Raw genomic sequence first — 14,576 nt, 5'->3', positions numbered from 1 at the left:
GTGTCCATGACCAGAGTCAGAGTAGGAAGGGAAGAGGAGGAGACAACGAAACATTGAACTGGACTCTCCACCACTTCAAGGAAGATGGCACACTTGGTAGGTCTGTGAATCAATGTGTCCAGAGGATGAGTTAATGGACAGTAGATGAATTTTAACTAGCCTTAAAGACATCTCAGGTATAGTTTGGCATGCTGAGTCACCTACATGCAAGAGGCCACATGTCCTAAAAGTTGCATCCAGTTTCTCATCATTGTTTGTAGATAAGCTTGGAGGAAACTGCATAATTCCAGGATCACTGGAAACCTGACCTGAGGAAGGTATGGCATTGCTGAGGTTGAATCTAGCAATGCTTCGATAAACTCTATTCTCTGCACCGGAAAGAGACTGTATAATCAGGCTCAACTGGTCAAATACAATCTGAATTGCTCTGATGCCTTCTGTTTTAGGAATGCCACCAAATAAGCCAGTCATCCAGATAGGGGTATACCTGAATAGCGATTCTGTGAAGAAGGGCAGCTACTCCAACCATGCATTTGATAAACACTCTGGGAGCTGATGACAGACCAAAGGGGAGGACAATAAATCTGAGAAACCTGTTCTGGTGTGATGAATGACCACACGAGAGCAGCACACCAATCTTCAGGATTGAGTGATGGGATAAACGACAACAAGGATATCATACAAAACTATCTTTCTTATTTCAGAGTAACAGCCGTGTTAGTCTGTATTCGCAAAAAGAAAAGGAGTACTTGTGGCACCTTAGAGACTAACCAATTTATTTGAGCATAAGCTTTCGTGAGCTACAGCTCACTTCATCGGATGCATACTGTGGAAAATACAGAAAATGTTTTTATACACACAAACCATGAAAAAATGGGTGTTTATCACTACAAAAGGTTTTCTCTCCCCCCACTCTACTCTCCTGCTGGTAATAGCTTATCTAAAGTGATCACTCTCCTTACAATGTGTATGATAATCAAGGTGGGCCATTTCCAGCACAAATCCAGGGTTTAACAAGAACGTCTGAGGAACAGTTGGGGGGGGGCGGGAGTGGGATAATAAACAAGGGGAAATAGGTTACTTTTTATAATGAATCAACCATTCCCAGTCTCTATTCAAGCCTAAGTTAATTGTATTCAATTTGCAAATTAATTCCAATTCAGCAGTCTCTCGTTGGAGTCTGTTTTCAAAGTTTTTTTTGTTGAAGGATAGTCACTTTGAGATCAGAAATCGAGTGACCAGAGAGGTTGAAGTGTTCTCCGACCGGTTTATGAATGTTATAATTCTTGACATCTGATTTGTGTCCATTTATTCTTTTACGTAGAGACTGTCCAGTTTGACCAATGTACATGGCAGAGGGGCATTGCTGGCACATGATGGCATATATCACATTGGTGGATGTGAAGGTGAACGAGCCTTTGATAGTGTGGCTGGTGTTATTAGGCCCTGTGATGGTGTCCCCTGAATAGATATGTGGGCACAGTTGGCAATGGGCTTTGTTGCAAGGATAGGTTCCTGGGTTAGTGGTTCTGTTGTGTGGTATGTGGTTGCTGGTGAGTATTTGCTTCAGGTTGGGGGGCTGTCTGTAGGCAAGGACTGGCTTGTGTCCCAAGATTTGTGAGAGTATTGGGTCATCCTTCAGGATAGGTTGTAGATCCTTGATAATGCGTTGGAGGGGTTTTAGTTGGGGGCTGAAGGTGACTGCTAGTGGCATTCTGTTATTTTCTTTGTTAGGCCTGTCCTGTGGTAGGTGACTTCTGGGAACTCTTCTGGCTCTATCAATCTGTTTCTTCACTTCCGCAGGTGGGTATTGTAGTTGTAAGAATGCTTGATAGAGATCTTGTAGGTGTTTGTCTCTGTCTGAGGGGTTGGAGCAAATGCAGTTGTATCGCAGAGCTTGGCTGTAGACAATGGATCGTGTGGTGCGGTCTGGATGAAAGCTGGAGGCATGTAGGTGGGAATAGCAGTCAGTAGGTTTCCGGTATAAGGTGGTGTTTATGTCACCATCATTTATTAGCACTGTAGTGTCCAGGAAGTGGATCTCTTGTGTGGACTGGACCAGGCTGAGGTTGATGGTGCGATGGAAATTGTTGAAATCATGGTGGAATTCCTCAAGGGCTTCTTTTCCACGGGTCCAGATGATGAAGATGTCATCAATATAGCGCACGTAGAGTAGGGGCGTTAGGGGACGAGAGCTGAGGAAGCGTTGTTCTAAGTCAGCCATAAAAATGTTGGCATACTGTGGGGCCATGCAGGTACCCATAGCAGTGCCGCTGATTTGAAGGTATACATTGTCCCCAAATGTAAAATAGTTATAGGTAAGGACAAATGCCCCTCTGCCATGTACATTGGGCAAACTGGACAGTCTCTACGTAAAAGAATAAATGGACACAAATCAGATGTCAAGAATTATAACATTCATAAACCAATCGGAGAACACTTCAATCTCTCTGGTCACTCGATTTCTGATCTCAAAGTGACTATCCTTCAACAAAAAAACTTTGAAAACAGACTCCAACGAGAGACTGCTGAATTGGAATTAATTTGCAAATTGGATACAATTAACTTAGGCTTGAATAGAGACTGGGAATGGTTGATTCATTATAAAAAGTAACCTATTTCCCCTTGTTTATTATCCCCCCCAACTCCCCTCCCACTGTTCCTCAGACGTTCTTGTTAAACCCTGGATTTGTGCTGGAAATGGCCCACCTTGATTATCATACACATTGTAAGGAGAGTGATCACTTTAGATAAGCTATTACCAGCAGGAGAGTAGGGTGGGGGGAGAGAAAACCTTTTGTAGTGATAAACACCCATTTTTTCATGGTTTGTGTGTATAAAAACATTTTCTGTATTTTCCACAGTATGCATCCGATGAAGTGAGCTGTAGCTCATGAAAGCTTATGCTCAAATAAATTGGTTAGTCTCTAAGGTGCCACAAGTACTCCTTTTCTTTTATCTTTCTTATGTATTTGTTTGAGTTTTGTAGGTCTAAGATGGGCCTTAGCCAGCATCTCCCCCCCACACACACACACTTTGATTTCTGTGTAAGCAAACGTCTCAAATAAAAATCTCTCCCCTAATACAGTAAGGAAGAACCACTAACATGAGAAGGAACCTGGTGAGGGACAGGGAAGGGGAAAGGGAAGCAGATCTAGTTCTTTGCTGTAACATGTAGTCCAGTTCAACAGTGCTTAGAACCCATTTGTAGATAGTGATGGTTTTCCAGGCACCTAGGAAATCAGACAGTATGTTTCCAAATGGAGGTGAAGAAGAAAAAGAAGATCCCCGATAATGAATATGTTGCTCTCTGACTGAGCACTGCTTTGACATAGTAGGGTGCTGTTCTAAGGTTAAGACGTGTGCTTCATTCCAGGTAAGTCCAGCTATCTTTGAGGGTAACAGGATTGCCTCTGCAGCTGCTATTGAGGAAACTGATTCCTGGAGAGGGGAGTAGGGAGTCACCCTAGAATCTGAGGGTGTATAACACCTCTCTTCTTTTCCCAGGAAACAGTGAGGAACGCTTAAAGGACAAATGCTCAATAATTTGTTGTTCCTATATAGATATGCTCAAATATTTCATCCACAAGGAAGAGTGCATCGTAACTGAAATCACCACCACTCTCACTACCAAACTCATTGCACCTAGAGCAGCCTGGAGTGATAGTCAAGCAAATAGACAATCCTTAGTCAGCATAGGCCAGAGTTGTTCTTTGGCATCACCAGAAACCTTAACTCCAAACTTGGACAAAGTATCTATGTTTCAATAATCATATCTTGCCAGCCAAGACTGATTGGCTATGTGGACAGGAAAGCCTTCCTGAGAGGAAGATGGAGAGGTGTTGCCATAGAGAGGTAGAGTTGTTTCAGTAATACACCTGTCTCGGCCATGACAGTTCTGTGAAAATAACCTTCGCCCCTTCCTGTTTGAGCAAGATCTTGAGAATTAGAGGTAGGGGTGGGTAAGCATACAGCAAGACACGGGGTCATGGTGTTATTAAGACATCTCCCAACAAACTGTGACTGCATTCTCCCTTGAAGCAGAAAAAGATGACATTTTGTATTGGTTGCGGTAGCAAAAAGATCTGCTCCCAGGTTTGGCGGATGCTGTGGAAGACTTTGGGAGGTTTTCAGTAGTATTCTGCACCCCTCTCAGGAGTACAGAAGACTGGAGCCAAGATGCTCTCTGCATAACACTGCAGTAGCTAATGATCTAGAAGTCATGTCAGCTGCAACAACTGCCCCTCAGAAATGAGGGACTGCAATTACTCTTTTTGGTTCTGTGGCAAGCATTCAGTAAGTGTGTAAACTTAACTGTTAGAATCGTATTTCCCCAACAAGGCCTGGTAATTTGTGACTCAAAATTGAAGAGCCACCGATTAATAGCTTTTCCATCCCAGAAGCTCCAATCATTTTGACTTTGTCCGAAGGAGAGGGTCTAGAACGATCCTGATTATTTCTTTCATTAACTACATCCACCCCCAGGAAATTAGGAGTGGGATGGGAGAAAAAGTGCTCTATTCCCTTGGCTGGAATGTAGTATTTTTTAACTGTCAGTTTGCAGGGGTTTGCCATAAGGTGTATGCAGTTGATTTCAGTGTCTCTTCAATCAGCAGAGCAATTTTTCCCTGGGGGCTGATATTTAAAATGCACACCAGGGAATGCGGAGACTCCTGAACAGCTTCTAATGGGATCTGGAAGGATTCCACCAGATGTTTTGTCTTTTCCTGGGAAGCCCTAAAGTCAACAGCATAAGACAGTGGCAGTGGCATTACCATCTCGTCTGGGGAGGAGGAGTACTTGGCTGATGGAGGCAAGCTTACATCAGTCTGTGGCTCTTGGTCCTCTTGTGCCTCTCTTACTGTCAAGGGAGCATGTGGCACCAGAGAATGCTTTGTTGGTGCCTGTGCATGATTATACAATGCCAATGGGTGTTAGGGTTTCTTTCTAGCTGGCACCCCGTAAAACATTTTACCAAAGTACTCCCAGGGGTTCCAGTACTGGAGTAAGGGAAGGTCCTCAATGGCATTCGTATCATCTAGGGCTAGGGCACTTGGAGGGCTCCAGAAGGTTCTCTTCAGTAAATGGACTCATAAGGGTGTGATGGTATGGTACTGAGGGAGAGCTCTGTACCGAGACCTCAAGTCACAAGTACCATCCCCTGGGCTAAAAAGGGGGGTGGGGGGGAGTCCCAGGCATCGGTGCCAGTACCGAGGGTTGGACATCTGACAGAGACTCAGGCTGCAGCTGTCAAAACAGTACTAAAGAGGGTGCTCTAGTAGACCACCTTAGCAGGGGAGACACCGGTTCATTCAAAACAAGAAGGTCCTGCGGGAAAAGGAACGTGGAGGGTGGTGGAGGGCAATGATAGCCTACGGTCGGAGACTAAAACAGTGACAGAGTCAGGAAAATGGATAGGTGCCAAGTGCCAAGGAGACGTTGGTGCATGCAGTACCAAAAAGCCAACAAAGGAGCTTAAACAAGACAATGGTACCAGAACATGGGGGAGAAACCTATGAAAGCTAAGAAGTGCTGGGATAGAAGCCACACTGTGAACAGAACGCTTATCTGCACAAGATTTCTTATGGGGTACTGACACCTCCGTTTCCACTTCAGTTGGAGCCTCAGCAATACTCCTTAAGAGACACAATGTCTCCCAAGAATGAGATTTACAGGATGAACTACCTTTCTTGTTTCCCTGATAGATGAAAGAGGCTTCTTCCTTTATGAAGTCTTAGCCTCTGGGGATGCTGTCAGGGTTGAAGCAGTAATTGAAGCAGCATGGGATGTTGAGGCTGATGTACTGGGGAAAGCACATCCCCTGGAGCTAGGGAGTATTACATTAATAGAAGTTTCAACCTAGCCTTTCTGTCCTTCCTAGACCGGTCTTTAAACCGTAAGAGACCCCCAGAAGCTTTTGAACGTACCATGAAATCTTTCTATTTATTTATTATTATTGCTATTGCAGTGTGAAAAATGTTTCTCTGGAGTCTGGACCTTGACCAAGAAATTTGGATCTTGACAAAAAATAATTGACTACCACTGGTGTAAGGTGTTGACCATCCTCCCAAAAAGGTCTTAAATTTTTTTGAAATTGCTTAGAGCCGACATTGCAACCAAACCAATATTCTTATCCAAGGAAGTGGCATCCACTGTGTCCCCAGTCGGGTAGTCCTCTGTTTGAGGGCCTCAGCATCCCACACATCAATATACTGGATGCTGAGTGGAGGTAGTGTTTGGTACTGGTGCAGAGAGACAAAGGTCTGGGCTGGTGCAAGGTGAGATGGAAACTGATGGGAAAACTCCTGCAGTCTGATGGTCTATTGGAATATGATTAGACTTCACATGATTAGACTTCAATGCCATGGTGAGAACCTGAAAAGACTCTTGGATATAGGATCACATTTGTCAGGGTCACACAGAACCCTGCATCAAGTCTTTCAAGAAGCCCAATATCTGAGAAGGGCTAAGAAGAGGTTGAAGGATCCCATGTCTTTGTGCAGAGAATGGCATAGGGAATTCTCAAAGCCCCCTCGATGGTACTCTGTACGATTCATGCAAAGGTGTGAGCCTCTATGGTGGGCTTGGAAGAGGACCAGGGCTTGACAACAAGGCATGCAGAGAAGAGGCCAGAATTGGTACTGGAGTCTGGTGCTTATGCACAATGACATGGAGGGGGCCCAAAGCATTCTCAGAAAGGAAAACCCTTTGCACATAAGCACTAACAGGCTAGGTATGCTGTTCTGGTGCCAATAATAGTAAGAAATGAACTGCAAAGACCAGGCCACAGGGTTCCTGCACCAGGCCAGGTGAGGAAATGTGGTGGTATTCTTTTTTCTTTTTCAAGTCTCAATCAAAATACTTGCAGTTTTCCTTCCATTTGGAAGAGGGTCCTTCAGGGATCTCAGCCACACCTGAAGAGTCTATGCCAATACCCAAACGGACAGTTTGGTGCCAGAATAGCCAGGGAAGTCCCCTTGGGAGTAACTCTAGGGGCTGGGACAGGAGTAGGTGGCAAATTAATCACTGGAGTAAAGGTAACCAGGCACTGGGACCTTGTCAGATGCCCATCATGTTTAGAAGCAGAGATCTTGCTCTTGATTGAAGAGATACATCCACTGATTGAGCCCTTGATAGCAGCTGGCACCAAGGCAGCTAACTGCCTCTTAAGCACAGAAGTGGGTCATTCCAGACAAAGTGCAGAATTCAGATTCAAGGGTAGTTTGTGCACCTTCAGTCCTTTGACGGGAAAGTGGTCTGAAGCCTTAACTGCTGTTCCTAGGGAAAAAACCTCACACATTGTAGACGGTGAAGGGGATCACATGCTGCCCAGGCATATTGGGCACCAGATGCGTACATCCAATTCCAGAGCAGATGCTGGGTATGACATGCCCTTTAAAAAAAATAAAAATAAAAAAAAAATCTATTTTGGGTCCCAATGCCAGAAGATTCCCAAGCACTCTGAGGGAATAAGGGAATAAGATTTACTCCTTTTTTCCTTCTAATTAACACAGAGTAAACTATTCTATAGTAACTGTATACACTAAAAACATATATAATGAATTGGTCAGCTACCTAAAATTTAGAAGTAGCTCCTAGACATGAATGAGATCACTTCTGTTGTCTGTGATGGCAGAGAAGAAACTAGGGTAGCTGGGAGGGGTTTGCATTCCTATAAACAGACTCAGGCATTTGAACTAAGACGCTTCATGGGGGTGCTCATGCACATACACAATGAAAACTGTTCTGAAAGAGAGTTGCATATGTTCACTTCTAGGAGGTGCAATCCTGTAAGTGGGAATGCACAGAGAGGCTTGTGAAGAAGAATCCCTCTTATCTGACTCAGCAACAACAATCTTAGAGAGAGGCTCTCAGAAAATGCAGAATGTATCAAATACGAACAACGATATTTGAAAGCAAGTCTCATTCAGTTATTTTCAGCGGTTGTCAAATCACAGAAATGTAGGGTTGGAAGGGACAATAAAAAATTACGTAGTCCATCAAGTTATATTGAGGCAGAACCAAATATACCTAGACCATCCCTGACAGATGTTTGTATGACCTGTTCCTAAAACCATACAATGAGGAGGATTCCATAACCATCCTCAGTAACCTATTTAGTATTTAACAATCCTTATAGTTAGAAAGTTTTTCTTGATATCTAACCTAAACCTCCCTTGCTGCAGACTAAGCGGATTACTTCTTGTTCTATCTTCAGCAGACATGGAGAACAACTGATCATTATCCCTTTTGTTACAGCCTTTCAACGTATTTGAAGTCTGTTATCAGGTCTCCTGTTAGTCTTCTTTTCTAAAACTAAAACATACCTCCACCCCCCCCCTTTTTTGTTTTAAAACCTTTGCGCCTTTTATCATTTTTTGTTGCTCTCCTCTGAATTCTCTCTCTCTGTCCATATTTTTCCTGAAGTGTGGTGCCCCAAACTGGACACAATACTCCAGCTGCATCCTCAACAGTATCAAGGCGAGTGAGACAACTACCTCCCAGGTCTTATAGTTACAAAGAAAGGCTAATATCATTCTAGAGGTTAATATGTCCAAGATTATTAGCTGTTTTTGTAACTACATCATATCATTGGATCTTATTCAGTTTGAGGTTCACTAAAACCCCAGCTCCTTTTCAGCAGTACTACTGCCTAGCCAGTTATTCCCCTTTTTATTTGTGCATTAGATTTTTCCTTCTGAAGTGTAATACTTTGCACTTGTCATTATTGAATTTCATCTTGTTGATTTCAGACCAATTCTCCAATTTGTCAAGCTTCTTTTGAATTCTAATCCAGTTCTCCAAAATGCTTGCAACACCCCCCCAGCTTGGTGTCATTCATAATTTTGTTAAGCATACTCTCCACTTCCTCATCCATGTCATTAATGGAACTCTTAAATAGTACCAGACCACGACAGATCACTGAAGCCCACTAGACATGTCCTTCCAGTTTGACAGCAGACCACTGATGACTATTCTTTGAGCCATAACTGATGTCTGTCATAAGAGGAGAACATGATGGTTTTGATTTACAAATGTGTTGCACACCCAGAACTCCAGTTGAAGTTAATGATACTCAGCAAATTTGAAAAAATCAGGCCTCAAAGTTATTGGACCATGAGGTGGAAGGGGTTGCAAAAAGGTAGAGCTGATTTCCCCTATGAAATAAAAGGGAATTCATAAAAGTAAGACATCTTCTGTACTTATATGCTCCATCATTCATCTTTAACACATTTTCCTATTGCATGCACCGACTCTTCATAAACTTGAATTTTCTCACACTATTCTGTACAAACATAGCTTTTTAAGTTCTTTTAAGAACTCAGAAGACACCCATAAGAAAGATATTAAGAGTTCTAATACCATCTGAAGGAGAATCATATCTATTAAAAATATCCAATTTTATTAAATTCTTAAAGTCACTAGCATAGCATAGAAAGTAAATTAAGTTTACCGTTGTAACATGAGAATCTTCTGTAGTAGTGCTTGCTGAGTTCTGTGGACCACCCATATGCATCTTGCTGATGTGCGTATTTAAGCTGCCTAAGCTTTTGAAAACACAGCTACATTCTGTACAGTTATAGGTAGGGCCATTCTTCACCTTAAGGAATAAAGAAAATATGTTTTTTCACCAAGACTTTCCAGTTGTAATTTTTTCTTTATTTATGAACACAATAAATATACTATAGTCTTAGCTCATTTAAAAGAAAGTTGTCTATTTCTTCAATGCTATTTACCTCCAGCTAACAGAGCAATTCAGTATCACTCTTTGGACCAAGGCCATCATCATTCAGTGACATGACTATCATCTGATATCATGGGGAGCTTCTGTGGAACTTCAGGGTATGTCTACACAGCAAAGAAAAATCCATGACTGGCACGTACCAGCTGACCTGGGCTCGTAAGGCTTCGGCTGCAGGGCTCTGGGACCCACTCACCCCACAGGGTTTTAGATCTCAGGCTCCAGCCCAAGCCCAGAAGTCTACACAGCAACAAAACAGCCCTGCAGCCCAAGCCCCGTGAGCTCAAGTCAGCTGTTACAGGCCAGCTGTGAGTTTTTCTTTGCTGTGTAGACATACCCGCAGAGAGTAAATTAATATGGAAAAGAAAAATGCCCTTGGCCAGTGGTTTTCCAGCTTTTTTCCATCTCCATCTCATCTTTGCATTAAAAGCAATATTTATATGGAAACAAAAATCCAATAAGGCAGTTTACAAATAAGAACAAGGTTCCTAATTGAAGAGGATATCCAAGTAATGTACAGATGAAAGACTGAAAGCAACAAAAAGCAAGTGAGTTAGTGGTGATGCTTAGAGAATGCATCTTGTTCATTTGCTTTTTTTTCTTCTGTTTTGTTTTGGAATTTTTGTTTTAGGTTTTTTGTATTAGGTTTAGACTTTTGGAGAGTTTCTGTGTAGACCTTTTTAAAATTGTGTGTTCCTCAAGGAATAGAAGATGGAGGCAGGGTGGACTTTGTTAGAGACAAATAGGGCTGCATGGAAGAAAGCACAAAGACTAAAATGCAAAGAACACATGAAGGCGGAAGCAAGGAAATTTAATCTTGTAGCTTGAACAGATGAAGAAAAGACAAGATCAGAAAGGTAGGCAAGAGCTTGTAAAGGATTTTGAAGGCAAGGACAAAAAAACTGATAATCAGGGTGAGAAGAAGCCACTAAAGGGTTTTGTAAATAAGTTAAACATAGCTGGAGTGGTGGGCAAGGTAGATGTTCTGGTGGCAACATTTGTACAAACTGAAGGGGGGGAGGCCAAAAGAGAAGAAGGTTGCAGTAGTTGAAGCAAAAGACCAAAAAATAAGGACAGACAAAAATTTTAGCAGAGGAAAAAGATGGATTTTTGAAGAGGATGTAAAGAAAAATGTTGATGGGATATAGCAACAATAGTGACATGGTGGGAGGAAAGGAAAGAATGAGCTATCCAAATTATCCTAATGTTGCAAGCCTGTAAAAGAGAATGGCATGCATGGCTGCCAACACAGTAAAACAGAGGGATGAAGTTCTGCTTTTCCCAGAGCTGGTAGCAAGATATTCAGGAAGAGGTATCAGAGAGAATAAGAAATACAACACTAAATGGAGGAAGAAAGACCTGTGAGCCATCACAGTAGAGATGGTAGTTGAAGCAATGTGATCGGAGACTGGTCAGAGAGTGTGGAAAAAAACAGGAGGGGCAAGTATAAATTCTTGAGAAAATACCAGGGAATGTGAGAAAGAGGAAGTGAAGGATCCACCAAAGATGACACTAGAGGCAGAATCAGAACAAGGACTGCATAGCATGACAAGGCCTTTGGAAGAAAACGTTTCTAGGAGAGCATGATCAAATGATAGATCTTAAAATTGGGAAGGGGGGGGAAATCAATACATGGGGATATTTTAGGAGGATCCCACAACAGTCTAATGCTATTCAATAATTTGATCAATTACATTGAAGAAACTCATTGCTAATGAAGTTGTAAATAATGAGGACCAGTCACAGAGACAGATCTGAATAACTTGACAACTGGGGCAGAAATAAAATTGCAAGTTCTTAGATGTACAAATAGAAGAATACATAGTAGAGGCTGCGAGGTGATACTATCTTGGCATTGGTGAGATAACTACTGTACTGGAGTGCTGTATCCACTGTTTTGCAGTCCATACTAACACACTCCAATTTTGTTAAAAAAAAAAAAAAATTAAAGAAAGGCAGAAGAGTGATTTGAAGTCTGGAAAACACCATTTAATGAGAGACTTAAAGGCTTAATATGTTTATCTTATTTAAGCAAGGGTGACCAACGGCTTCTCTAACAATTTAACTTTATCAGTCCTGAAACACATACAGTTCAATCTATGCAACTTCCTAGCCTAGATGTAGTTATCCTGGTACAAAGGTGCTTCTGTGGTTACAGCTTATCTCCCTGAGTTTACCAAAATAAGCTACAATGATATAGCCATTTTCATACCAAGACAGATAACTGAGTCACTACTAGGGAACAGCACAGAATTGTATCGGTTTCAAAACTGATATAGTTAAATTGGTACAAAACCTGTGTGTAGACAAACCCTAAATCAAAGTCTACAAGTAGCTAAACATGTAGAAGATACCTTATACTAGCTGACAAATTGAATTTTTCTAGCTTCCAGCCAATGGATCTTGTTTTCAAACTGGCACAAATTTTTTAACAGGGAGGGTAATACACCACTGGAATAGTTTACCAATGATATGGCAGATTCTCCATCACCTGAAGCCTTTAAACCAAGATTAAGTTTCTTTCTAAAAAGATATGTTCAACCACAAGTTGTTGGGCTCAGTGCAGAAATTTCTGGATAAAGTTGTATAGCCAGTGTTATGCAGAAAGTCAGACTACATGATTATAATGTCCTTTTTTAACTTAGTATCTATGAATATAGATGTCAAGAGACCATAAAGAAAAAAGTCAGAATGAAGAGTTCCTATACCACTGTTTGTATCTTCATTGGTAGTTTCTTTTGCTCCAACTGTAACCCGGAAAGCCCCTTCTAATGGCTATCATTTATTTCCTGGTATTGATGAGCGGAGGGGTATTGTCTGGGTTTGAAATCTCTGGCTGGTTGTCTTATTTTATAGTTTTGGAAAAGCTGCTGGTTATATATATCTTTACCCATTTGTATTTTCAACTATATCAAAGGCAGCAAGAGCCAACGATAGTTTTTTTAAAATAATAAAAATTGTAATAAATAAAATTATCTTAAATTACTCAACTGATACATCATTAACCAATATACTTGAAAGGTAAGAGTAAATGAACCCTCTGCTACTAATAAAAAAAATGTTAATTCAGATTAATGATTTTAGCAAGTCTAAATTACTATATCAAATTGAGCAAAACTGATCAGTAATCTGTGGTTTAGCATATAATCCATGTTGGGTGCAGGCAACAAGGTACAACATAGGAATATGATGTAATATAAATAGGGTAGGTTAAATAATGAGGAAAAAAGGTTAAAAATTGATAAGCAGTATATTTAACAGCAATCATATTAACAACAAAATTGCATTTACCTCTGAATGAACTCTCTGTATGTGAGACTGAAGATTGCCTTTCTGAGAAAAGGCTGCTGGACAAAAGGCACAAGCATGGGGTTTTTCACCAGTATGCTTAATCATGTGTGTCTGTAATGCCCCCTTCTGGTTAAAGGCTTTTCCACATTCACTACATGTAAATGGTCTTTCACCTAAAAAAAACCCAAAAAACATAAATCCATTACCAATGATCACATTATGTATGAGAGAGAAAAATAATCCCATCATAAGCAAAGCACATTACATGTACAGTAATAGTCTACCATCTGTTGTCACTGCATCTAAAACAACCACTAAACTGGCCATTTGTTCTTATTTGGATGTAGCTTGCTAGCATAGATTATTTGGTTTTTAAAAATATCACTTACAACGTTACCTTTAATGTTTAAGTTATCCAAAAAGTATTTTTTCCTTTTTTTAAGAGATTAGAATTTAGATGCTGCTTTCTAGTATATGAGGCCTTTTTTGGACTGATTAGATGCCCTAACTAGCAATTCAGATTTTAGAAAATACTGAAAATGCTTCTTTGGCCCTACAGGCTAATTTTTTTTTTTTTGAAAGTGCTTGAAGACAGCAGCTAACTATGAAACAAATGTTGTAACTATGGCTCTCGCTGGTGAGATGCTGTACAATTATAAAAAACGCATATTATAAAGAGACAACAAAATTGTTTTATTTTTATTACATTTGTACAGCACCTAAATAGTGTTTGGGGCCCCATTGTGTTATCTATTGATTTATCTACTGATCTATTAAATAATAATGTGGTTTGAGTAAAGTTAAATTAACCTTGCATATTCAGATACGCTATAACGGATTAGAATTTAGGGACTAACCCATTACATGTGCAGTCATTTCACTGAGATCATATCTTCTCTCCCCCATTCCTCCAACCAACACATACACCCTTTTTATTCTTCCTAGTGAACTGCAAATTTCTAAAAGTTTAAAGGATTTAAGGACTCCTGTTCTCTACATGAAGTACAATCTAGTTTCTTAAATTTACATTAGAATATATAAGTATGTAGAACAATAAATTCAAGACAGAATGAACTCAGCAGGAAAATAACTTTTCAATTAACCTTTGGAAGTACAATAATGAATTGTGAGACTACTTTTAAAATCAGTTGCAAGAGTGACCAACTGTGTATCTTTTCTGGATCTTCAATATATAAAATCTAATACAGATATATCCCTATTAAAAAGTGAACTAACACCACAATTCTAGGAGTAAGTTTGACGGATAATTCACATGTTCCCCTTTTCAGTAGACTAAGCTCTCCACATGTACTACGGCTGTTACATTAAGGAGACTGGTAAAGAGGGAACTGGTTAGGAATATTACCAAAATGATTCACCTGTGCTCTCCTAGAAATTAGAAGAAAGAGTTCATTTATTCCTGCTGTGTATTTATCACTAGGAATAAGATATCTACATGAGTATGAAGAGTTAATCTCTGCAATTTTTGTTAATGACTGCATTTAGAGCCCAATGCATTGCAGTACCATGCTGAAATGTATAT

The 14,576-nt window shown here is 40.6% G+C and overlaps 1 protein-coding gene across 15 annotated transcripts in view; it reads right to left on the bottom strand.

Moving 5' to 3' along the window:
* Nucleotides 1–14,576, bottom strand: part of ZNF236 (zinc finger protein 236) — a 232,111-nt gene that overhangs the window by 176,854 nt on the left and 40,681 nt on the right. For 14 of the 15 annotated variants that reach the window (XR_012157275.2, XR_012157274.2, XR_012157278.2 and 11 more), the window contains 2 exons: nucleotides 13,034–13,206; nucleotides 9,455–9,601 (listed from right to left, as the gene is read on the bottom strand). Coding sequence is in view for 2 of the 15 variants with exons in the window: in XM_073331780.2 (XP_073187881.1) it covers nucleotides 9,455–9,601; nucleotides 13,034–13,206 (320 nt within the window). In the remaining 13 variants the exon portion in view is untranslated. Of the gene's footprint in view, nucleotides 1–9,454; nucleotides 9,602–13,033; nucleotides 13,207–14,576 lie in introns of those variants that run through there. The other variant, XR_012157287.2, reaches the window with a different exon arrangement.

This window comes from Lepidochelys kempii, chromosome 2 (assembly GCF_965140285.1).
Source record: "Lepidochelys kempii isolate rLepKem1 chromosome 2, rLepKem1.hap1, whole genome shotgun sequence".
NCBI classification, from domain to species: Eukaryota; Metazoa; Chordata; order Testudines; family Cheloniidae; genus Lepidochelys; species Lepidochelys kempii.
The sequence above is the reverse complement of the archived record's forward strand: the minus strand, read 5'-3'. Positions and strand labels throughout refer to the sequence as shown.